Source organism: Scleropages formosus, chromosome 15, assembly GCF_900964775.1.
Source record: "Scleropages formosus chromosome 15, fSclFor1.1, whole genome shotgun sequence".
In the NCBI taxonomy this organism is placed as follows: Eukaryota; Metazoa; Chordata; class Actinopteri; order Osteoglossiformes; family Osteoglossidae; genus Scleropages; species Scleropages formosus.
The window spans coordinates 22659016-22685235 of NC_041820.1; the positions used below are offsets into that span (position 1 = coordinate 22659016).

Consider the following 26220-nt stretch of genomic DNA (forward strand, 5'->3'; position numbering starts at 1 on the left):
CCCTTCACACCTCCACACTAAAGAACAGAAGGCACTTCCTGTGCACCAACCAGGAATATGTTCACATGCTTTAATGAGATCACCAGATATTAGAGTGGGGCTGCAATCTGGTGTGTGTGCTCTGTTCTCTGGTGTGGGCTGCTTTCAGTCAACTCTACAAATATCCCAGGGACCAACACAAGCTGCCCTCCTTGGCTACATGTTGAAACTAATCTTTACAGTTTTCCCATTTTAAAAAGTTTATGCGTTTTCGGTCTTTAAAGGGCTTATTTAGTACATTCGGTACAAAAAAGCAAAGAAGGCCAAAGTTTTCTTTTAAAGAAAAGAGCAAATATTGTTCCGCAAAAAGATTCATTGACAAAAAAGGCTCAATAACTTTTCCCTGAGAAGATACCTACTGAAGTCCATCTCGTGGCCAAGACACCACTACAGCCCAAGCACTGCTCCTAATTTTCTTCTCACTGACTCTTCCTTGGCCCCGTACAGACACAAATGTTGGGTAAGGTAGAGCCTTGGGTTTGATGCAAACATCCATGTCAAGCGAGGTGCTTTCGCATCACTTCTCCGTCAGGCAACAATGCATTTTGGATTCTCTTTTAAATTGAATGCAAAGGCAGGCAGACTGAAGTACAGGAAGTACAAGAGTTCAGAGCAAAGAACAGGTATATGGACGAAATCTCAGCACAGTAAAACCAAACATTCCTCCAGAGTTTTCATGGTCATGCTGGACATCACATGTAGGACTGTTTAATGGCAGTGTGTATTGTGTATGAGTTTCGGTGCCTATAGAAGACATAAATGTGATGCATATATTACATTAGAATCCCATGATATATTTGGTACATATATTGGCATTTTTAGATGTTTGGAGAGCATAAATTAATAAAGCCACACTGAAAATCCATATTCATCATTTTTAGAAATTATTCTACAACAGACATGAAAGCAGATCGCTACATGTTACAAATTATTCGTTCATTCGTTACAAATAATGCAATTGGAAAGTGATGAATAGCTCAGAAAAGTTAATTAATGAGTTTGAGGTCCATGCACAAGCAGCTGTTTTTGTTGTACTTGTTTACAGCAATCTTTGGGCAAGGTGCAGTGAAGCACTAACCCTAACCTTCCTGACAGGTGTCAATTAAAATTAATGTTTTGTTTGCCTTCGCCCTCCTCTGGCAGAACTGCTGCCAATCAAGTGCCACTGTAGGTTCTCACATTAAAGTCCTGTTCTTGTCAGTTCATCCTCTCTCTTCTCTCAGATGCTCCATTTCAAGCAGCTGTTTCACATTCTGCCCTGTTGTGATGGGAGCCAGAGATATTTAAACAGGGCATTAAAAAGACAACGGTAATTATGGAGGAGAGCTTTGACATTAAGATTCCAGGTCACCTGAATAAGGGCACCTCGTTCTACCCAACATGTGAGCAGGAAAGCCATTATAGTTGACAATGAGGAGAAGGACACAAAGACATCTCTAAGACATGTCAACTGGAGGTAATTAAACATGAAGCAAGATGAAAAATTATTGCAGAAGCATTATTCCTTTTGCTGGGCAGCACATCACAATATCAATAGTAATTATTTCACTGACACACTCCCCAATTAATGATATGTGTGTGCTTTGGTTTGCTGCAGTACCAATAAAAATAAAACAAAAATAATGCACATGTGCAGCACATATACAATTGAGGTGTGTAGGTTTACTCTCTTGACCTTAAAATTTGAGCAAGAGTAATAGAGAACCTCAAAAAAGCCCAGAATAGTTTCAGCAAGGCTTCAGGCAGTTTTGAACGAATTGCAACCGACACCAAATAGGCTCAGCCAAACACATGAGCAGAGTTCACAGCAAGGGGTACAATTTCCACTTGGCTTGAAAAGTTCCACTACAAGTCTGCGTGAATGCTATGCTCAAGACAAAGGATGCTCCGAAGACAAGTCAATGACAAAGTGCATGTTAAGAGCCTTGTAGACTATAGATTGTTGCTCACAGATGACCACCGTTTGGGATATCCATTACATTAATTGTTAGCCAGAGAACAATTAGCGTTGTGTTTTAGCACAATTACCTCCTTCCACGACATCCTCCAACAAAATCATACTAAGACTACCATGGGTCATCTGTCATCTAAAACCCAGAGGCCAAGGTCTTTAAAGGACACACTGAGCACATTGTTCTCTACCCATCAGCATCCTCATGTACACAGATTCAGAGTGCCTTGGTCATGCAGTCAATAAATAAATGAAAAATAAGTTTACAGAATGGGAAAATCTGCCGGAATACACTCAGAATCTTTACCCCTTCAACTACCCAGTATAATAGCTCATCTCAGTTAATTACTATAAAGTCTCAATGCAAACATTCATAATCAAAGATTTCAATGGGACATAGTTAAAACAGCAAGGCCAGGCCAAGTGAGGACAAGTAGCTTTACGGAAAGAAAGTACAGGGTGCTTCATGCTCATGAACTAAGCAGTGGTGATCTTGGGAAGATGGGTCCACATCACCATTTCAAGCAGAGCCCAACCGGCCTGTGTCGGTGACACAAACACCAAGCACCCACTGGCAAACGTCACATCCAGGTGAGTCTACAGAAGTGGCTCCCAATAACACTAATCCAGCCAAGGTACATTCCCTTTTTCTATGTGTACTAATGGGGTCTTTCTGGACCATTCTGTGACAGACCTCCCGCCTCAGATGGCAGGTACATCAGCTTACAGCTGCTGGTTTTTGATAGCCACTTTTCCATTTATGGAATAAAAAACAAAATATATTTAAAGCTTGTCCAAAATTAAATTAAAGTGGCACATCATGTGAGTGAAGCAGAAGTGCAGTAATGTACTCTAGTTAGTACTATGGTACTATCAGCTGTTTCCTATTGGTTACCCATCTTGTGTTCACTTTGTCCCAATTCAACTGTGCAGTTGCAGAGCAAGAGTGATCTCCAAGCCTCCTCCACCCAAAACAACTTAACAATCAGCTGTTCTTTTCTTCATTTTGTCAGTATTCTAACAGTTCATTACAGTAAATTGTCTTGTTTTAAATTATTCTCTGCACCTTTCTTTTAACATCAGTTTCATTATTGAATGTTCATTGTTGTCTACTGGATATAACAAAAACACAATTCCTGAAATGTATTGCCTAAAAAATATCCATTAATGACTTCATTAAGTGTCTGATAAATCATTTTTTGAGATAGAGCAGGAAGACTTCTGGAAAATTCTTTCAGGAAGATCTCCTCATTTGGCTGAAAGGTACCAGCAGTCCAAGAGGGCTACAGCAAAGGCGTTTGATGAAGCAAAAGTTCAGGCATCAAGAGGAGTGCGGAGATGCCATGGAGAAAGACTGTTTGACGTTCTCCAAGTTGTTGCAGCAAGCGATTTAATGGCTTAAGAGGAGAAGCCATGATCCTGCCTATGCTGTGCTCAGCAAAGGTGAGAAAGAGCTGACCACTCCAGCAGAGATTGTCAAGCGGTAGAAGGAACACTTTGAGGAACTCCTTAACCCTATGTTGAAACAGGGGCTGCAATTTGGCTAACATGAATCAGGGGCTCTTTCAATGTTGCATGGAGGGCAGATTAGGTACCTCTACACTGGCAAACTGTAGCTGTCCTCCCTATACTTCAGAAAAAGGACTAGAGGGCATGTTCCACTCCTTGGTGTCGCTGGCAAACCGGTAACCAACCTTTAACTGATCTTTAAATAAGAATAAAAAGGCCCTGTGCTCTGACTGAAGTGAAGAGAGTTAAAGAAAGAAATAAGAATAAAGCCGTGACATGCAAAAATAAAACCCTGACATACAAGCAGACACTCAAGGGTTCAGATATCTGCTGCTTTGTTCCCACACACTGATAAAGTACACTCTTAATCTCTTCCCATAGAAGGGTTTCTGTTTTTTTTTTCCCCATACCAAAACATTTATAGCTTTCATTATAGAATCAAAATATGAGTATATATTAAACTGCAGCAAATTACCTGATGTGTATGGTTTCACCAAACTTTTTCATAATGCATCTGTTCTAACTGCTGTTATCTCACATATAAAGATATGTTTGCTGGTTGGGAAAAAAAAATTAGTACAAATAATTAGTATGACATCTTCAAAAAATGTTTTTAGGCCCTCATGTTAACTAGCAAACCTCATATTTTTTGCCATTAAAAATTTATAATGAAACCTAGTGCATAAGAGCGATGCAGCAGGTAGTGCTGGAGCTTCACAGCATCTGAGCTCTATGTTCATACATGGGATGAATCCTGGACAAATCTCTACAAAGATTCAATGTTCTCCCTATGTTTTTGTGCATTTCCTCCAGGTTGTCCTGTTGCCTCCCACAGTCCAAAGGCAAGTATTTCAAATGGACTGGTGTCTCTGAATTGCCCGTAGTGCGTGTGCATGTGCGTGTGTGTGAGAGAGAGAGGTAGAGAGAGAGAGACTGGCAGTTAGATAATGAAGAACTGAAAATTAAAATAAATAAATCAGTACTCCTATAATGTAATGTTAATGACAGTTTCAGCACTACAGGTGACTACTAAAATGGTTGGTGCTACAAAAGCTGTCTGTAGTAGAGCAATGTGTCACAGGCCTCACGTTCACTACCTGCTAGAAGATATGGAATCCAAGAGGGAGTAGAATGCCTCTTGATCCCTTGCCCTGCGCATGGCGTCTAGGTTTTCGTCCAGAACCTTCTTCCTGTGGCGAGCCGCCTGGAAGTCCTTGCGGGCATTCTCCAGCACGGAAGGAGGAGGCCGGCTCTTCAGGAGCACAGCGGTCTGCAGGCCACTGGATGCTTCTTCAGGCTGCACATAAGATGAGTTATTCATGTCAGGCCTTTTTCCCTTTATTTTCATTGACACCTGGGAATATAAACCAAGCAACTTTCAGTATTCATGCAAACAACTGTGTAAATATTACTTTTAACTGAATTCACAGCATGACATTAAAAAAACAAGTCAGTGTCAACAAGCAGGAACTGTGAAATTCATTGAAGTTAATTGGGAAGCTTTTTTTTCCTTTTTAAATTAAATGTATAAATCTTTCAAGGCATTTTCTTATTGATATTTCTCATTATGTTTTCCGTTAAAAGGGAAATGAAGTGCTAGTTTGCAATGTACAAACCCATGTTGCGGCATCCAGCTTTGGCATGTGGAACGAAGGCTCAGTGAACATGCTTCTCCAGCTCCCCGGTGGGGGACAAACTGACACTTAGAGCACAACCTCTCACTCGAGTCAGAAACACCTTGCAGCATATTCTCCTACATGAGCACTTCAAAATTATTTAAACACAGTAAAAACATAAAACAAATATGGGACATAGAGGCTCCTTCAGTCTTTGCTTAGGCTTGGTTGCATTCCGAGGGAGTGATGCAATTAACATATTACATTTGTACTTCCACTCTTGCCATGGGCCAGTAAGCATGCAAACACCATCCATCTTGTCCCTTTCAACTCCAATTTTGTGATTATGGAGTGATGGGGATCGGCCGTGCTACTGCTCCGCGACGGTCCGTTTCGCCGAAGCTCAGCCCGCTCCTTTCCAAGACACGAGGCACCTGGTTCGCCTGGCTTTGCAGTCACCACACTTGGCCCCACGTCCCACTCCTTCTCCAGCTTTACACTCAGTGGGCCGCACGGGAGCCTGACTCACGGCCCTCCAACATGAGCAGCGAAGAAAGTGTCCCGCTGCCTTGATGTTCTTTTTCCGTAAAGACAACATCCTGCTTTTCTCATTAACTCAGGGAACCTCAGTAGCCGACCGAAACACAACGAGTTCCTTTCAGAGAAACTAATTAGCGATGAAGAACGGCTCTGTTTTAAAGTACCTTTTCTGCATTTTACCCTGTTGTATGGCCTCCCCCCGAAACAGAGATTAGATCCCTGATGAATATCCACAGAGCAAGTAATGAACGGCAGTGGAAAACACTGCATTGTAAACACAGCCCATTGTGCCCAACGAGCAGACGTTGAGGGAAGGTGTGAAAGGCTGGTGTTGCCATGGTAACCTGCCGCAGCAACACAGAGATAGTGGATCGGGGCACAGGCAGCATGATGTGCGCTGCTGCTGGCCTCGGTCAGCTCTCTTCCCTTCAGAGAAAGAGCAGCAGTGGGCTGAGTGCAAGTCGAGAGAGCACATCGAGGCATGCGCGCACACAGACACAGAACTGTAGCCTCCTTACACTGCATACGGCACACCAAGAGTCAGGGAGAGAGCACGCAACCACACTCTAGCTTTGCCTTCTGCTTAAATTGTGGCGCTTCAAGACAAACTGGCCAATGGCTTGTTAATGACAACATTTGGACAACGTCCTTGTCTTGTGATACAAAATGACATGAAGCTCCTACATTGAAACGACTAAGTGATGGAGGCAGTGCAACAAAGCCATTATTCCAGCAAAAAGGACATTCCTGAGATCTGCCAACATCACTGCATTCATAAAGAAATCATCTTCTTTTGCTGACACTGCAGAAAATGCAGGAACTTCAATACCTGCGTGGACCTAATTGAATTGAGTGATAGGGAAACGGAGATGGCCCTGGCAGCCGCCACTCCTATGGCCACACTGTGTGCTCAGAGGCGCAGCAAAGCGGAGGTTCCCATCTGTTCCATCAGACACGCAGCCATGTGGCATGCGGCTGCACACAATGTGCTATGGAATTTGTGGAGGCATCCCTTCCCACACTTTTGCAGGTAGAACATACTGAGAAGGTGATCATGGGGACACAAAACGCACAGAAGCGTCATCTTTACATATACGGCCTACGCGCCAAGGTTTGGCCAACAACTGCCTAAAACATGCGCAGCATACGCTGACCTCTGCGTACTCATTCCTTTTAATAGAGGCAGCTGGTAGCATACGGGTTACAGCTGCTACCTGTGGACCTGAAAGTCGCAGGTTCAATTCTCAACTCCAGCTGTAGTACTGTTGAGCAAGGTGCTTACCCTCAATTGCTTCAGTAAAAGTACCCAGCTGTGTAAATGGGTCAATAATTGTATCACTTTGGAGAAAAGCGTCAGCTAAGTTAATACATGTAAATGTAATTGAACTGAATGAGGACTGAGAAAGACGGGAAAGTGACACTGTGAATGAGAAAGCCTAACGTGCAACAATCGCCGAAGAGCCCTGGACATACTGATCACAGCCACATGTTAATGACACCTGATCCATTAAAGCGCCTCTTCTCTTTCAGGGTCACAATGCTTTTACGCAGAACCAAGACGTATGGGATGCTATTTATTATTTCTCCATTATAATGACAAGTAAAACAGGGCGAAATGAGACGATTCTTTCCAAATGCTACCATGCTGGTCTGGTCTGCTTCCCTGCAGTTTTGAATGATAAACATCTCAGACTGCCGACAATAACTGCACTATGGCACCGCAGCCGCTGTCGTGGACAATACGGAAATGACGCTGAAGCTGGAGGACCGTCACTGGGAGTGCACCTACACAGCATGCAAAGGGGCCACATCATATTTGGTGAAGATAAAAAGGTCTCTTGATGAGTGAGCAGAAGAAGTAGTGACTGGGAGGGGCACTGTGGGTAGCGGAAGATGCTGCATCGTACCTTGTGCACATCACCCAGTGACACAGTGCACCCAGCGCCATGGCGAACACCCAAGACCGCACCACAGTCCCATTGACAAAACACGAATCGATTCCAACTTCAAACATTCGTTTGAAACGTTTCACCCAAGAGTCACTATATGTACACACCTACATGACAGTTTCCACAACTACGCCAACATGATGACACTAATATGTACTTTGTCTTGGCTCACATCACAACGGTCAAGACGCAGTTTTCGTTGACGGATTGTCTTTGCCATCTGTGCCTCGTTCTCATCCACACACACACACACACATCATGTTACAGATGGGCACTTTAAAACACTGTACTCGGCACATGGCGCTCGCTGGCAGATGAGCCACTTAATGATAGGCAAAGGGTCACAAAAGAAATGTGCCTCATCATTGCTTCAGTCATCTGGATCAAACAATCCACTCAAGTGCATTACCCTCAAGTCATCCACAGCTGTACCTACAATACTGTGTTTCACTCAACAGAGCTTTTCCCAGCTATTCTAAGTGTATCATTTCCTACAATGGCGTAAGACCCATTGTCAAGTTGGAAGAGTAATTCTCAGAATTAGCTTCTGGAACAAGTTACGATTTAATTGCTGTTAATTACTCAGATTTTCTCCAAAATGACTTACAGAGTCACAACCATGGAATCAGTGGTTAACCATGATTTGTCCACTTACAGAGCCAGAGCAGATGAAGCGTGATACAATATTATACAGGATGTATGGTGTGTCAGCAATGCCTAGCTTTAGTCTTAGCTGGAGAGTGAGCAGCAGCAGAAGGCCTTCAAACCTGGGCCCTTTGACTGTGCCTCTAACAGTACGCCATTTGCTGCTGGCCGCAAAGGTGTTGCCTACAACCTACATGCGACATGCTCTTTCACCCCTTTCCAGCTACACAAAAAGCAGAGCACAGGACACTCATTTGGTGTGGGCACCTTGAGGGCACTGCAGGGGACCACCCACCTGCCTCACCTGCACCTCTGAGCTCGTATCACGCAGGTCCTGGTTAGCGCCGTTGGCCCGCTGGTCTGTGGGTGCCAAGGCACGGGTGGTAGGTGTCCCCGGTGCCAGAGCAGGCAGATCTCGAGCTCTGGAGGTGGAAAGCGACCCTGTGCACCGCTGTGGCCTGGGCCTGGAGAGAGAACAGACAAGAGGCGCCATGTGACGAGCGTGGCTGCATACTGACGTGCCGCTGCAGGCGGGTGGGCAGCCGCTCACGTTGCCGTCTTGTCAGGATGTCACCTTCAGCGGCAGCACAACTGTCGGCTAATATACTGCATGTTCAACCATGGGGAGTCGCCCCTTCCCATCCCACTCTGGCTGCACTCAATCAGCATCCCTCCCCACCCTCTTCTATTAGTGCACATATTTGAAAATGGGGAGGGGGACATTAACACAAACCAGGTCTTCCCAAAAAAGACAGTTTAATTTCTTGGCTGATTATCATTCATGCAGTCACAGTGATGTACAGTATGGTTCTACCTCAAACACATCTTCTTTCACATGGGGGGCTGGAATGAAGAGAACACATCATTCACTCGGGATTGAATGCTCTTTGTGGAATTACGTACGGCCATGAAAACATGTAGACTTCACGTCCTTCGGCTCTTTGTGACACGAGTGATTTACTGATGGACTGAAGTGAAGAAGGTGTACCATGGTATTGTACTGGGGAGCAAAGTGTGCGCAGGCCTTGCAGGGGTCTTGTGGAAAATGAGCCAGGGGGTGTGAGCTGTGATACATCTTCAGGGAGCAGGAAAAAGGGCACCAAGGACACACACACACAGCATCCATCTGCTGTGCAGTGTCACCATGGTACACCAAAAGAGCTCAGTACTATGACGACACAAACACAAGGAATAAACTATAGAGCGTGTTTGAAACCCACAAGCCACTCAGCATGTGGCAGGATGTAAGAATGACAGTGAGTGGCACCAAGATGAGACTTAGCATAAGAGCACAGGGAATGTCGCCTTTCTTTCTTTTTTTCTTTTTTTTTTTTTTAAAAAAAGGGGGGGGGGGGGGTTGGGGGCACAGCTAGACAGCACTTAAAGGGTGAAAAAACCCAATAAATGCTATCAGTACATCGCTGTCACTGGGGTTTTGCACAGTTTTAAGAACAAAAATGGTCACAAAGCATCACGGTTACTTACTAAACACAAAGAAATACCGCAGTGAGCATTAAAGAGACTTGTCCTCACAATTATTAAAGTCCCATAAAAACCAGTACAGTTACATTTACTTGCTACAAGGCTGAAAATGTGTCTAACACAAGTTACTGGTGAAACAAACTGATATTTGCCCAAACAACCTCCACAGATGCTCAGAAGGCAAGCGTCACATTATTCTTTTGACAGCAGCCATTTTCACGGCACAGAAGTACTTCCTGTGGCTGATCACATACACACACTTTGCGCATTGTTTGTTTGTGAAAAAGTAATGAGCTGAAGGGAGTGTAAGAAGAGTGAGCAACCCGCTCTATGTCCCTAAAGGGAAAAGCATTCAGTGCCACACACGTAAGGCAATGGGCTTCAAGGAAACATGGCAGCGGGCACAGGTAACAGGCTGAAGGGAAATTTAGAGCCCTTCGTGTGGCTGGAGGGGGTGTGGGGCTGAAGTCAGCATTTATGGGATCTCCTTCCAGAGTGCTGCACTTGGCTGGCGTCCCACGGGCCTCCGTTTTGCACCGCCGATGACAGGGTCAGGGCCAGGGTCAGGACACCCGACAGAGGTCACATCAAGATGGTACAAAGACACTTCTCTTTCCTGCAATGCATTTGAGGGAAACTCCAATCAGGTGCATTCTTCCCATACTTTTTTCCACTCTTAAAAAAGGACATTTGAGCTGGAGCTGTGTATGTGTCACAATGTGTCTGTGCAGCTTCCCACACCGTTCAAGGGCTCCATCATTAAAATGCGTTGCACAAGGGCGATAGGGCAACACCTCAGTGAGACAGCTATCCAGGCGCCCCTAGGTGATGCAGAGACGGTGATACAGTTCTTGCTCTGTAAGAGCAAGCGAAGAACATCTTCCCGAGGCTGAGGTCGAGTGCTTCCTTTACGGCCATACTTTACGTTTCAAAGTATTTGCAAGGTGCACAAGCTGAAATTAAAGAGGACATCAGAAGGCTCCTTCAATCAGTAAGTGCTGTCTCACAACTTTAGCATGGCTTTGCACTGCGCCGCTGTGAAAGTCAACCTGCAATGGAGTGGCATCCCACCCAGGGTATCCCCTCATTAGCTCCGCGCCCTGGGCTTCCTGGTTCGCTCTGAACCACAGCGACCCTCATCTGGACAAGCATGTCACGAGTCTCTGGGTGAGTGTGGGTACTTTGACAGTTTAATAGAAGGGTTATTTCTAAATAAAAATGTTTATTCGATGCACATACATAAGTAACTGGGTTCCAGGCTTCTAGGTACTGCATTACATTTAGTATTTTGAGGCCCTTATTATTTCTACAGTACATGAGTCAACCTACTTACGGATGAGTAAATGCCAAGGAGTCACCAAGGATGGTCCAGTTCATGGTGGGAACACCTGCAGGACATGACCACGTTGGGTGTTAAATAAGCTCCTGTTTCGAAGGGCCTGCTTTCAGGGAGAGGGCTGTGCATGTGTGTTACAAGCACAGGACAGAGCAACGCCGTCCCGACAAACAGGTGGGCAAGGAGCCAAAGAACGACAGGAACTGGACTGTTGGGGGGGTGGAGAATGCAAGCATGTCTCTGAAGAAAGCTGAAAGTCTTTTTTTGGGATGACCATCATATTCCGGGGGCTTTTTCTGCAGGTTTCCATCTGCTAATAGCGAGAGTTGTGCAGATGGGAGCAGCTTCACCCTGGAACAAAGTGAGCTCAGTTGTGCCAAAAGGGCTCCTCGCATACCACTATGGCACAAGTGCCTTCTGATGCCTTTAATCCCATTACCTTTCGCTTCTCCAGCATTCTTTCCCACCAACCGACTGCTTCAGCCCGTGACATTTTGAATGCGTTTGTCTAGGTGGGAATCACCGGAGACCCTTTTCTATGATATGAGGCACCAAGGACTCAACCTAGTTGAAAGGCATTATTACCTTTTCACCAGATTCTGACGAACTCGGAGCGCAGTAGGTCTACACTCACCAGCCACTTTATGCTCGTTAATGCAAATATCTAATCAGCCAATCACATGGCAGCATCTCAATGCATTTAGGCATGTAGACATGGTCAAGACAATCTGCTGAAGTTCAAACTGAGCATCACAATGGGAAAGAAAGGTGATTTAAGTGACTTTGAACGTGGCATGATTGTTGGTGCCAGACAGGCTTGTCTGAGTATTTCAGAAACTGCTGACCTACTGGGATTTTCACGCACAACCATCTCTAGGGTTTACAGAGAATGGTCTGAAAAAGAAAAAATATCCAGTGAGTGGCAGTTCTATGGGTAGAAATGCCTTGTCGATGCCAGAGGTCAGAGGAGAATGGCCAGACTGGTTCGAGTTGATAGAAAGGCAACAGTAACTCAAATAACCACTCGTTACAGCCGAGGTATGCAAAAGAGCATCTCTGAACGCACAACACGTCGAACCTTGAAGCAGATGGGCTACAGCAGCAGAAGACAACACCGGGTGCCACACCTGTCAGCTAAGAACAGGAAACTGAGGCTACAGTTCGCACGGGCTCACCAAAATTGGACAATAGAAGATTGGAAAAACGTTGCCTGGTCTGATGAGTCTCGATTTCTGCTGCAACATTCAGATGGTAGGGTCAGAATTTGGCATAAACAACATGAAAGCATGGATCCATCCTGCCTTGTATCAACGGTTCAGGCTGGTAGTGGTGGTGTAATGGCGTGGGGGATATTTTCTTGGCACACTTTGGGCCCCTTAGTACCAATTGAGCATCATTTAAACACCACAGCCCACCTGAGTATTGTTGCTGACCATCTCCATCCCTTTATGACCACAGTGTACCCATCTTCTGATGGCTACTTCCAGCAGGATAACGCGCCATGTCACAATGCTCAAATCATCTCAAACTGGTTTCTTACTCATGACAATGAGTTCACTATACTCAAATGGCCTCCACAGTCACCAGATCTCAATCCAAAAGAGCATCTTTGGGGTGTGGCGGAATGGGAAATACTCATCATGGATGTACAGCTGACAAATCTGCAGCAACTGCATGATGCTATCATTTACATTTACATTCATTCATTTAGCAGACGTATTTGTCCAAAGCGACGTACATCGCAGCAATAGTACAAGGTCCATATTGTCATACTATCATGTCAGTATGGACCAAAATCTCTGAGGAATCTTTCCAGGACCTTGTTGAATCTATTCCATGAAGAATTAAGGCAGTTCTGAAGACAAAAGGGGTCCAACTGAGTACTAGCAAGGTGTACCTAATAAAGTGGACAGTGAGTGTATGCTAAACCAAAGGAGGACACATGGACAAAGAGTGATGCTCTGCGGTTTGGAGACGGCTCATGTTTTGCATGCAGTGTGTTACACAGTTACAGTAATGTAAGAAAGGCTCTACAGGCAAATACACTGCATGGAATGAGGTCCTTGTACACCGCTGCCACCTGAGCAAAGATGGCTGTCAGTGGGAAAAGGTGCAAACGCATTGCAACAGCACACGACACTTGAGAGATGCATGAATACACAGGACAGATTGTAAGCGAGGTGCACAAGCATCATCTTGCTAATTCCCTCACTTGCAAACACACCCAAATGCTCCATCCTTGTTGAGGTAGAGACTGTTTACACCTGAAACCACCACGTTGCGAGACATGCATGCGAGCAAAGGAAGCTCCTCGTCCTCAGCCCAATCCTCCAACAGTTAGGTAACAACTCCTGTCCACGAGCAATATTCCACAGACAGCCAAAGTTGATCACAAGGTTGTGGATTTGGTTAAAGGGACTTTTTTAATATCATGAAAAGGTTTCTAAACTTGATGTTTACTGATACTGTCACTCCAGCAAGATGCCTTTGAGATAACCCTTCTTCTATAAAACGGGCTGCATTTTAGTCATGGTTTCGTCACTGTACTTTACAGGCACCAGTCCGGTGTAAAGTGATATGTCTGAGGTATATCGCACATAAAGGATATTATGTGAAAACAAAAAGAAATGACGCTCCACATTTCCCCCACCTACTGTTTCCATTTCAGACGGTATTGACGCATAAATTGACAAAGCAGAAAGAGTGCAGAATGAGAAAAACATGGGCCGCTGTCCCTAGAGAGCAGGGACAAGAGAATCACCGCACCGCCAAGAGGATTCCTGTGCCGAGAGTCAAGAGGGCAGGCCCACGGTGCGAGGAAAGCCACTGTTCATTCATTCACTTTGTTGGGATTCCAATAAATAAACATGAGGCTAAATGCCACAGAGCACCGGTTGCCGCGATGCCGCGCCGTGCTTGGAGACACACCTTCACTCAGGCTGAAGACGCGACAAAAGGAGCAAATCCATCTGAAGGAGGAGGGTGGTGGTGATTGAGGGCACTGTGTGTGATCCTGCTCAAACTGGTTGGGAGGTAAACAAAGGAAACTAGAAGCCAAACGCCCTCACACAGCTCGCCATATGCAAACAAGTTTTTTTTTTTTAATAAAAAAAAAAAAGTTCGTATTCCTGCAGTTTCTTTGCTCTCGGTTTTTTCCCGTTTCCTTCTCCCTGTTCATGTGCGTTTGGACATTCACTCTTTCACTCACCTTCAGGAGAACCAAACACATTCCTCAAAAAGTGTGAGAGCTGGAAAAAAAACTGCCCATTTACCTCATACTAATGACACACACACACCCCCCACTCCCGGCTATTCCTCCTGGAGTTTTGCACTACAGCCACAAGTGCTAAAGGGGCGAACCACAAATATTACCCTGAATAAGGTATGTCTTTAACTTTGGGGAAACTCAGTTACTGAGAGAATAAAACACACATTTTCTTCTTGCAGGGATTTACAGCTGCACAGAGCTTTGTGTTATATGCATTTCAATAACAAGCCACCCTCTTTTAGGCCCATGCTGCAAGTCGCTTTAGAGAAAAGAGTCAGATAAATGAGTAAATGTTGTTAAAAAAAAAAAAAAAAAAAAAAACAGCAATGGTGATAAAAACATAACCAAAAAAAGTCACTATAACACCCCGGTTTACTCGGGGTGCTCTGCAGTATCTGTGTGTGAATGAGTGTTATTTTGCTCTGTTGCATAAATGTGTGAATAACTGAGGTACACTTGTATCTCCACTTCTACACACAACTGGGATAGGAAAGCAGTTCATAACTTCGAATTGTTCTTAAGTCCACTCACTACGTCACAATTCATAAATGCTTAATACAGCCTAATCATATAACTTATGCACCAGATAGGTTCTGTTCAAAACATCCAAATCTCACACACACACACACACACACACACACACACACACACACATTTTCAGAACCGCTTGTCCCATACGGGGTCACGGGGAACCGGAGCCTACCCGGTAACACGGGGCGTAAGGCCAGAGGGGGAGGGGACACACCCAGGACGGGACGCCAGTCCGTCGCGAGGCACCCCAAGCGGGACTTGAACCCCAGACCCACCGGAGAGCAGGACTGCGGTCCAACCCACTGCGCCACCGCACCCCCTTACATCCAAATCAGATCAAGCTAAAAAGAATTGACACTTTGTTGTGAGACTTTGTTCTGTTTTCATCAACAGCTCATGCATCATATCCTCAGTGTCTCTCAGTATTGAAAACATGAGATGTAAGACAGGATACACTGTTAACTGGACACCAGTTAGTACATTCTTTCATCGGCATGAAGTAGCATTAAAGTGGCATGGTGGCACAGTGAGTAGCAGTGCTGTCTCACAGCACCTGGGTGGTGTGAGAGAACGTGGGTTCAAATCCTGCTCAGTCTGTGTGGAGTTTGCATGTTCTCTCTGTGTCTGGGTGGGTTTCCTCCCACAGTCCAAAGACATGCTGTTCAGGTTCATCCATAGTGTGTGTGTTCTGCTGATGAGTGATGTAGCAGTATAAGTCACCTTGGTGAATAAGGTGTGTGGGCTAATAACACTAAATAGAGTTCACTGGAAGCTGCTTTGGAGAAAAGCATCTGCTAAATAAATAAATATAAAGCCTACTTTAAAATGATTGAAAATAGATAATAATAAAAAAGAAAACAGTGCTGTGTTCCTCTATCGAGCACCATGGCGATATAAGCAGGAGGGTAAGCTGCAGTGTATTGCAGGATTGTGTGGGGAGAAGGAAATTAAGTGTTTCACTTTAAATGCCAACCATGTGTCTCACAGTAATATTTGCAAAACTGGCCAGGAGGAAACCAGGCATACATCACATAAACATGTTGGTCAGCATCTCCTTTATGCAAGTTTGTTGTCAAAAGAGCGTTATATGATACAACTAAGCTTTACTGTCACATTTCTCTGAAATCTTCATCATAGCCGCTCTATCCTTCATCAAGACAATGACACATGACAACACAAAAGATGTTAGAGAAAAGAAAAAAGAATAAATTAGAATAAAAAACTAAAAAAAATAAGACACACGAGTAAATAAGTAGATGAATAAATAGATAAATAAGGGACATTCCTCTTCCAAATGACATTCTAAACACAATGTAAATGTCAATGTCCAGTATGTTGCACACCCAGATATTCCAATACATTATATTAACAGTAATACTAGAAACATACTTCTCTTTATTTAAATGATAGCTTCTGGATTTAGCAATAACAAATTTAAACAATATGCTGACAAAATGGTTGGAGAAACAGCATGCTGCTCATACTGCCCCTTCCTCCACATCTTGGATTTCTATTGTACCTGAGCATGTTTTGCTGCCCCTATTGGCAGGAATCGGAACTGCAAGCAAAATTTTGCTTTGGCAACAGAGAAAGTTTAGAAAACATACTGAAAATATACCAAAGAAAACGCAGCTAAAAATAAACTTGGAAGCATTTGTACCTTTGAAAGATGGATGTTTGTAACATAAGGCAAAAGTGTAGTTAGGTATACTATGTTCAGTATTGCACGCCAGTCACTATGGACAAAACCACCAGTTGAAAACAGGATTATATTTCTGCTAATACAATAGTAAAGAAATAATAAAAGCTGCAGGTATGCTAACTTACTGATAGAGTAGAAACTGAACAGATAATTCATATTCACACCAAAACATGGATTGTAAGAAGGCAGCTAAACTGAAATCACTAATTTAAGCGGTCTAATCCTCTGGTGCAAAAGATCTACTTAATGCTAAATACTTAATTAATGGTATTTCACTAATGCATGGAAAATAAATGAATATGAAAAGTAAATCAACGCACAGCCTACATCACAGCAACATACATAAACTGAGGTTAGGTGCTAATTCTTACTCTATTTTAAGGAGGCTCCAGCTCCAACATGAGTAGAAATGCTTCAGGGAGGCTAGGACAGAATAAAATGACAAAAACCCGGGACAAGGAATATTAAAAATGGCTGCTTTTTCTAACATCCTCCATAATTCAACTGTACAGCCCTCTGAAAATTTAAATTAGATGTCCCAAATGGATATCCATCTCTCTTCCTGCACCGATAAAGACTAGCATCCAGGAGCTTCCCACTAAACATAAAGCGACTTGTGTCTTCACAGAGCTCATTCATTTTGCTTCGAGGCCGTGAGGGTGCAGACAGCGGCAGCTCCAGTGTCCGCACTGTAACACATAGCCTTTACTCACTGCCCTCCAGACCACAGCCACTGCACCTGATGGACGACGGGAACCTTACACTACCTCCTAACAGGCCAAGGAACGTCAAGTGACGAAAACCCCAAACATACGGTAGATAGTACTGTGAAAAAATATTTATCCCTAATGATTGCATCTTAAATGGTTCCTATAGCTGTCAGGCCGCATCTTACATTCATGACATTTGGTGCTGGTAAAAAGCAAAGCGTCCCACACAATCACGTTATCACATACTTAACGATTTGACGGCAGTAAAATTCACTTTGCTCAAAATAGTCATCGTTTTAGTACCTACATTACCTACTGGTGCATCTAGAGTACGTCTGTAGTTGGCTGTTTTGTGCCGCAGGTGTAACAAGGGTCTGGATGGTGACACATTGGTACTGTGAGCGGAAAAAGTATTTCAAATGAGTGCAGAAAAGGAGCTTATAGGCAACAAGAAGTTGCACCACCTCTGGGTTCTGTAAAGCGAAATCGAACCCTTACAACAGATGTTGAAAATAATACAGAAGGGTGCTCCACCATGGTCAGCTATGCATCTCACTCTGGCTCACTGTGACTGAGCAAGTCTGAGGGAGGCAATGGAATAGAGAAGCACTCCTGTTGCCCTGTTCAGGAGACAGTAGAGAAAACTCTGTCTTCTGTCCCAGCAAGCACATGGTGCGGTACCAACGCCATGGTAAGTGAGCACCGAGCCTTGGGGATACCCAGCAGGCTCACGCAGGTGTTATCGTAACCACGGACAGGTCTGCTGCTTCTTTTGGATGGCTGTTTGAAAGATGGGCTTGGCTACCTTGGCTGGAGGCAACCGCAGGCAAATACGGACTATGGGCGCCACTCTTTCATTCGATCCAGCAAAGACACATTGAACCATCCTTTGGCAGAAGGTGGGGGTTGGGGGTTCTCAGCAGCCGGTGGCTTCTGGATGCAACTGGATGGCTAGCAGGCCAGTGTGGGGCACCGGTCTCAGAGTGGAGTTGTTTTTCTCCTCACTCCCTCTGCACATCCCCCAAAGAAATTATCCTCCTTGCTGAGCTCTTTTCCATCACCACACACTCCTGAACTGCACATCTGCACCATCTTATTAATATTTATAGGTATTAATACGAAGTTCATGCATTTTTCAATTAATGTAACGACCCTTTTCTAATAACTGCGGTCAATGTGAACAGCTATACATATCAATCGCAGCTGCACTCCGGCAGTGCAGTTTTGATGTTTCCAGGAGCCGCCGTTATTCTCCCATCTGCCGTTATTCATGGGAAGCACTGATCTGGGTTCCCCTTCCCATAGCACAAAATCCAGGAGCACACTTCTATCAGAAGTATACATGCAGAAATGAACAGGCTGTCCTATTGTAAGAAATGTGGTAATCCTGCAAGAGAAACTAGGTGGAGAGAAATGCCATAAAATGCCCGTTCATGTTCACATTTACACACGTGTGAGTACACAGCCCCAGCTCTAGACAGGTTCCACGAAAAACTTGAAATCAGAACGTTTTGTGGCACCTCTTTCGGTAAACATATGTCATCTGACATGACAACCTTGACTGAACAAGGGCAGTGGAAGCTGCAAAGAATCTGATGAGCGGTCGTTCATGACCACACCGAGAAAACGCGCAGCTTCTTGAACAGAAATATCCACTGCAATGAGTAAGACTACACGAACACTTGCTGGCTGCGTTTACTTGACTGCCTCCAAAGAAAGGCACTAAATTGTGTCCCATGTGACTGCAGGCTAAGCGCCGCACCCTTTTGCACCCAGGGTTGCTTCCTTTCCCAGAAAAACAGAGGACATGCTCGACTTGGTACCACATTCCAGGCAAGGTGTCGAGTGCTCAGAAGCCCCCACTGCGTACAAAACTAAAGCAAAGGTGGGGGGGGGGGGCATACCGGAGCTCACACAGATCACGCTGATGAAGGTTTGTGGCCGAAACGCATCTGTTCCATTAGGAAAAACACAACCAGTTTGGTAAGCTTGTGTGTGTGTGTGTGTGTGTGTGTGTGTGTGTGTGTGTGTGTGTGTGTGTGTGTGTGTGTGTGTGTGTGTGTGTGTGTGAGACCAGTCGCAATGGCCCTGGTGACAAGTGCTCTGGAGAGAGCAGCACTGCGGCACAATCACCACCTTCAGTCCTTTTACTCCAAAATTCTTCCTTGCAACAACGGATTTTCCTCCTCTTCTGCATCTTCTTTTCATAATAATAAAAACACACACAGACACACACATGCAGTAGCAGCTCATGAACTTACACAGTGACGAACACATCCGACACAGAAGATGCCACTCAGCGCATTTCATTCTGTTCCGTTTACACCTGTATTGTACCAACATGATGATGAGGATCATTATTAGAAGATGTACAAAAAAAAAAGCAGTCAAAGAAATTACAACTGACCCAAATACGCAGCAGGTGGAAAAACAAAGTAGTTACAGTAGATGCAGAGCGCTGGACTCAAACCCCTCATCTTGCAGTTCGGTACACTGGAGCAGGGGTACTTACCCTGAACTAAGAGTAAAAATGAGCCTACGCTACAGCAGCGTACGTACTACCGACAGCATTGGAGCACAAAGCTAGCGTGGTAAGTCGGAGAGACGTGTGAGCTGAGCGGAAAACGCCGACAGGTAAAGGTGGTGTAAGCACACAGTAACATGGTAAGAGATGAGGGAAAATGAAAGTTCTCTGTGTTTCGCGGAGCACGCATACGGTACGGGAGCGGCGATGTGGCACGACGCACCAGGGCTCTGCTTCCTAGGACGCTTGGACATCATCTCCCGTGTGGGAGTGGGTCCCCCTTTGAACCACAGGATGCTGAGAAGGAAGCCTGTTGAAGTGGTGCTCCACTGCGAGCGTTCGAACCCGTGTGCAAAGCGACAGCCCCGATGGTGCAACACAAGCTCCGGGCCCAAATATGCAGTGGGGGGAAGGGAAAGAGGAATGGGCTCCTCAAACTCGGCCAGAGGCTCTCTTCCGATGACAAACATAGGCACATTTCGGTGCTCCTTTTGCAGGAAAGTTTACCATCGTGTTTGCTGCTGGAGGAACAGAGCACACCCCACACCCTACACCCAACCCAACCCGCCCCACCGAGACAACATTTCAGAGGCATGCTGTGTGCGAGAAGCACTTCTAGGATTCTTTTTCGAAAAAGAGAACCTAGCATACCATTGGCGCTGCATAGATCTTGAGAAATTCCACGTGCCGTGTGTGACACCACCTGTGTGCTGTGGACACGTTCACACACGTCCACCACCGGAATGTAAGCACAGCATCTGCACAGCATGCACGCAAACAGGACTCAAGGCTTCAACATGTCGGATCCTCCATCTGCATGTGTCGTGCACCTTCCGTCAGCAGCAATCACCCCACCTCTACCGGCCACAGCAATTCCAGCTGAGTCCACGTGTCCTCGGCCTGGCAAGAAATCCCACGTGCCATTACATTTGGCTGCTGTGGTAAGCAGGTGTGAAGTGATGGCGTGCAGCAGTGGCTCAGGTGTCACGGGCTTTGTTGCTTGCCTCACTGTCGAGAGGCATCCCCGAAAATGGGGAGGAAAACACAGCTCTCATGTCAAAGGAAAGAGCGACACGAGACCCCACAAGCATTCACCCCACACCTGTTACCATAGCAACAGGCATTTCTGCCCAGTGCACCACACACTCTTTCTCTGCCCTTCTCTGGATGGAGGCGGCACAGGGCAGCGAGTCCAATCCCAACCGGCGCGTGAGCTTTGTGTTTTGGGCCTCTACCGATTGCAGAGATGAGCGGAGCATCCGAGACACAGAGGTACCGTCACACTCAGATCAACATAAAGAAAACAACGTAGCTCTTATGCAAATGAAGCCCTGTTTCCAATAGGTCTATACACATACACAAAAATATACACACACGGTCCTCAGACACGCTGCTAAGCCAGGAAAAAGGGCCTAGGTTGCATTGGCACGGCAGTCATGAGTCGACATCCTGCAGGCCCGTTGTGTGTGTGCTCTGTGTGCGTACTGCATGTGTGCGGTTCCACTCCGTCTCACATCCCTGGGGCAAAGCAGCACTTCTCCAGGAGAGCTCAACAGTAATTTACACAGAGCCCCTGGAAGACACAAAAAACATTGTCAGGAGCACTACTGCAAGAAATTGGGAGGGAAATAAACTCTGTGCGCGTGTGTGTGTGCGCGCACTCAGACTCCTGTGGAATACCAAACATGCTGACCAGGGTGGGAAAGAGATGCAAACAGAAGGAACCCATCCAGCAGAGGTAACCCAACACTGCCTAGAAAAAATCTAAAACACAAGGAGCAAAACATTCAGTTCTGCTTTTTACACCCCAGACGCATGCACACACACAGGTCCCGCAAGGCGGACACACTGCTCTCCTGTGCGCGTCTCCTATGGACGAGCTACTTCACCGTGCCGGAGAGGACACAGCCAGGGCCAGTAAAAAGAAAGGAACGTGGTGACAAGCAGCACACAGCCACCACCCTCAAGAGCCAAAAAGGAGCACAGTCACGCTCGCACTCACCACGTGTCACACAAGTACAGGTGCGGTATCGCCGGGCCCGCACCACTCTACGTTACCTCACAAAGTTGTTGACACATGTAGTGCAAGCTGCGGTCCACGCCTGACTGCCAGTATGGGTGGGAACAGAACCCTCAAGCCAGAGCTCATGCAACCCCCCCAGACTGCCTTCTCCCCCCTCTCCTGAAGGGGGCAGCAAAAGCACAGAGCTTGGGTTGTCGCCACAGTGAGTGCAAAGTCTATCACCACGTCTCACACACACACACACACACACACACACACACACACACACACACACACACCGCCTCTGCCCACACCAGGCCATGACCTTTCTGAGTTACCTCATCACTGAGCACATTGATGTTGTGGGGGCTGCTAATCATAGCCATTTTCTCCAAACTACCTCCTGGTGATCCAGATGAGGATGGGGGGCACAGGACTCCCACCATGTATGTACTCCAGCTATGTGTAATGTGAGTGGAAGAGCTCCATGTGTCCTGTCAACCTGCCCTACACACAGCACAGCACAGAAGTGACGCTGCCTTTTACCGTGTTTTACACAGTAAAATTGTGCTCAAATCCAACAGCAGCAGCACTGAAGAAAATGAGAGAAGAACAATTAAATCATTTATACACACACAACTGTCACAGGGTGGGCGGGCAGGCATGAGCAACACTACGTGCATGCACACACACACACACACACAAAGCTGAGCTTTGAAAAAGCTTCTGAAGACACTGAAAGCTGCTGTCCTCCCTTGGCCTGCAAGGACAACGGCTGTCTGGGGGAAGCACATCGCACCAGGGCAGCAGTCACTTGCTTGCATTTGGCCCCATTGAAGAAAAGCAGCCTTCCGGCCCTTTGTACTGCGCACACACACACACACCGCTGCGCTTCTCGGGCAGTAGAGCTACAGTGTGAGCTGCTCTCCTCCCTCCTATCAGAGGCATGGAGGCCCTGGTCACCAACAAACACACCTGCTGGACCACTGCCTGTGCATCACACTCCTCACTCACTCACTCACTTACATACATACATACACACACACCCACCCACCCACCCTTCATATACTCCAGAGCAGTTTACACTCTCTTCATTTAGCAATTTCTACAGCTAGATATTTTCTGTTTGTCTGTGTGGAGGCAGTGGGAGGGCACACAGTGGCAGGAAGTGCACCCTGCAGCGGCGAAAGGCTCATGTTCCACAAAGGAATGCTGCTCTGGACTGCACGCAATGTGTGTGAGACACAAGGGGGGGGCTCTGTGAGATACTGCTGACATCATCGTCTGCACATGGCTGGGCTGACTACTGAGCCCCCCCCCCCACAGAAAGAGAAAACAACCCTTTCCTTGCTCTTGGTAGGCACCACATACACACAGCACTGGGGTCACGATGTGTTTCACGCTGCAGTGCGCTAGTGTGTAAACGATGCAGTAACATTCGCTGTACTGCATATCATGCACGTTTAGAGAGAAAACTGCAGGTGCGGATGTGAAGAATGGAGTTGAAATCGTGTAGTAAGTGTGTAAGAGTGATAACAGCCCAGATCACCAAATGACACAAATCGCAGTTTTACTTAAGAGGAAAACCAAGGGCCACAAGTCAAGCTGTTGGCTGAAGGGTTTGATCTGGTCCCGCATCCCCTCCAGCCGAACCATGGGCGGGCAAACACGGGCTCTCGGCACGGTCCAGCACTCGAACGGTTAACATCAAGCCGCCGGCTCCCTGCTCTCATGTGCGTCGATTCCTGAATAAATGGAGTTTTGTGCAAGGTTGGTAACCAATGGCAACAGCACAGGGCAGCACCGCAGAATAACCTTTGGAGTGGCAGCATTTAGAGTTGGTATTTTTATCCAGTACGAATGTGTGTGTCTCCTGGCTGGAGGGGAGGGGCTCTGCAGGCGGGTGGGCTGGTGTGCAGACTGCGCCAACTTCCCTGTGTTAAGTGAAAGGGAGCAACAACACCCACAAGCAAGCTTCTGTTACACCGCAAAGAGCACGGCCTCCCTCGCTGGAGAGGAGGTCGCCATGGCAACGTCTCTGACCGTCTTAGCGCTGCTCTATTTGCCACGTGGCCTTTATTTGGAGTGCACCCGGGAACAGGGCTCTCCATCTGCCCTGTTCTTCTGAGCCACACTCATCTTGCTCTGCAGCTCTAGTTAACTGTTTATAGTATATGTATATTTAGATTACTGACTTAGTAAGTTAGCTATGTAGGTCTAAAAACTGTCCTTATGTCTAGTGTTGTATGTTTATATTTATGCTTATTTACGCAGCAACGTGGTCCTGCGAGACACGACATTTCGTCCCACTGTATGTCCACACATGTAGTGGAATGACAATAAAGCTCGACTTGACTTGACCTCGTTGCCACGGCGGCAGCTCTGTGCCATTGTGGCAATGGTGCGAACTCAGAGCTCCACAACACGTGCAACGCACGCTGACCACGCCTAAGAAAGACATCTGAAACAGCTGGGGAAGGCTCAGTCTGATGCTCCCCAAAGCAAGGGCAGACATGGAGTCACAGCTCTGGCTAGATGCACGAATATGCGCTCAAGTCAGCGTGAGCCACTTTAACTGGGAACGCGAGTAAACGGTGACTCGCTCCAGGCGGCCGTTCATGTTCATCAGTGGCACGCAACAGCTCTGCCTTTCCGCAGGCAATGCACGCAGCATGTCATTCGGTGGGGATGGAGGGGCAGCTTCATCACCAATGCACACTTTAGTATTCATGGGCATATGTCCCCCTCATCAAGGGGCTGGACTGCACAGCTGCACCTTGAGGGGCTGCGCTCATAGCCAAGGGCACCTTCGCTGCTGTCAGACTGAGCGAGGAAACTGTGAGGGCCGCACCGGTGCCCACCAGAAGGGGAGGAGCCACGGCATTCCTCTGCCATTAGCCAGGCTCTTTAAGGACGAACCTACTGGGGCTTACGGGTCCACTTTATCCCTGGCTATTTGTGTGTGGTCATGGACACAGTATCAGCTTCCCACATTGCAATACCACAGCTGCATGTCCAAACACCCTGTCCCAAGAACCAGGAAGAGGCTGTGAGGAAATATGAGTGTGTCTGTACTGCGCACTTGAGCACAGTGGCCTTTGTGCTGCACACAATGTGTGCTCCACGGTGAAGTACACCTGTACAGCTGCAAAGCCTAGACCCCCACCGCACCCCAATGGTCAGCTACAACAGGTGTGTAGAGCCCGTCCACGTAACAGAGGCAGCCGAGCATGAGAGACAGAGCTCCACTGGTTGAGGTGGGGCACGGCCCTTCCCCCCTTGACAGCTCTAGGTATTGCGGTCTGAGTGACACGGAGAGTCACTCCCAACAGGCAAAACGTGTGCTGAGGGATGGGCCCGAGCAGAGCCTGCTGCATCCCCCAGATACTCACACGGATAGACGGAGGGACGAAAGGTGCCGGAGAGAACTTCAAGACAAGCCTCATGGCAATGGTCACTCTGCACGGCCCACGAGAGGCGCACTTCAGTTCCTGCTCCTTCGTACCGCTGGGCAGCAGCTCAGCACATTTGTAAACGATGGGCCTAAAATGAAGGTGAAATGAAGTAAAGGTGATCTCTAAAAGTGAGTGCCCCTGTTGGCAGTCCCCACATGGCCCCTTGACATGACTCTCACACGTGTGAATGGGCATCATGGGCATCTGTATTGCTCATCAAGCACCCGAGCTGCACAGCGGCCAAGGGATGGACTGCTGACAACAGGCGGACACCACGAATATTTATCCCTGTGGGGACACCGGGGGGACGGGCAGCGAGGTCGGGTGGGTATCCGAGGCAAAGGACCCCTCTGCACTTGGGCTCTCGCTCTCATACCTGCGTTTAGGTCAAAAGTTAAGAACCAGGGTGGAAGTCACACAATCCCCGAGCTGCATTCTGAACCCTTGTCTTTATTAATAATAATAATAATAATAAAAAAATAATAATTAAAAAAGGAGGAGAAATTCACAGCAAACAGGGACTCATGGAAGAGAACTTGCCAGCAGGAGCTAAGAGACAAACTATAACTGTGCCGAAAAAACATACTCTTAGACACCTAAGGTGAACTAGTCTACAAGTATTTCTATTTCTGAAGCTTCCAAAGAAAAGGAGGGAAAAAGCCAAAGACAGCGAGGAAAATATGTGAAAAGTGTAAACATCAATAATGCATTACTTAAATTGCAATATGTACACGCACATACACACAGTTGCAATGAAATGTTTGTATACAAACTTCACTGCACGTGCCTTAAATGTTGGAAACGTATCAAAGACAAATTAGTAAAGCTGATGCCCAAATATGAATTTCTTCCCAAAAGAAACATTTTAAAATTAATTAAAAAAAAAAAAAAAAAAAAATTATGTAATGCCTCTTAACAAGTATTTTCATGTAGAACTTCAGATGGAAAGTGTGGAGCCACA

General features: G+C 46.3%; 1 protein-coding gene across 4 annotated transcripts in view; it reads right to left on the minus strand.

Moving 5' to 3' along the window:
* Window positions 1-26220, minus strand: part of kiaa0586 (KIAA0586 ortholog) — a 139526-nt gene that overhangs the window by 82906 nt on the left and 30400 nt on the right. For 3 of the 4 annotated variants that reach the window (XM_018764204.2, XM_029258352.1, XM_029258350.1), the window contains exons 10-11: window positions 8545-8713; window positions 4597-4796 (exon numbers count right to left, since the gene is read on the minus strand). In XM_018764204.2, the coding sequence (XP_018619720.2) occupies window positions 4597-4796; window positions 8545-8713 (369 nt within the window). The remainder of the gene's footprint in view (window positions 1-4596; window positions 4797-8544; window positions 8714-26220) is intronic. The other variant, XM_029258351.1, reaches the window with a different exon arrangement.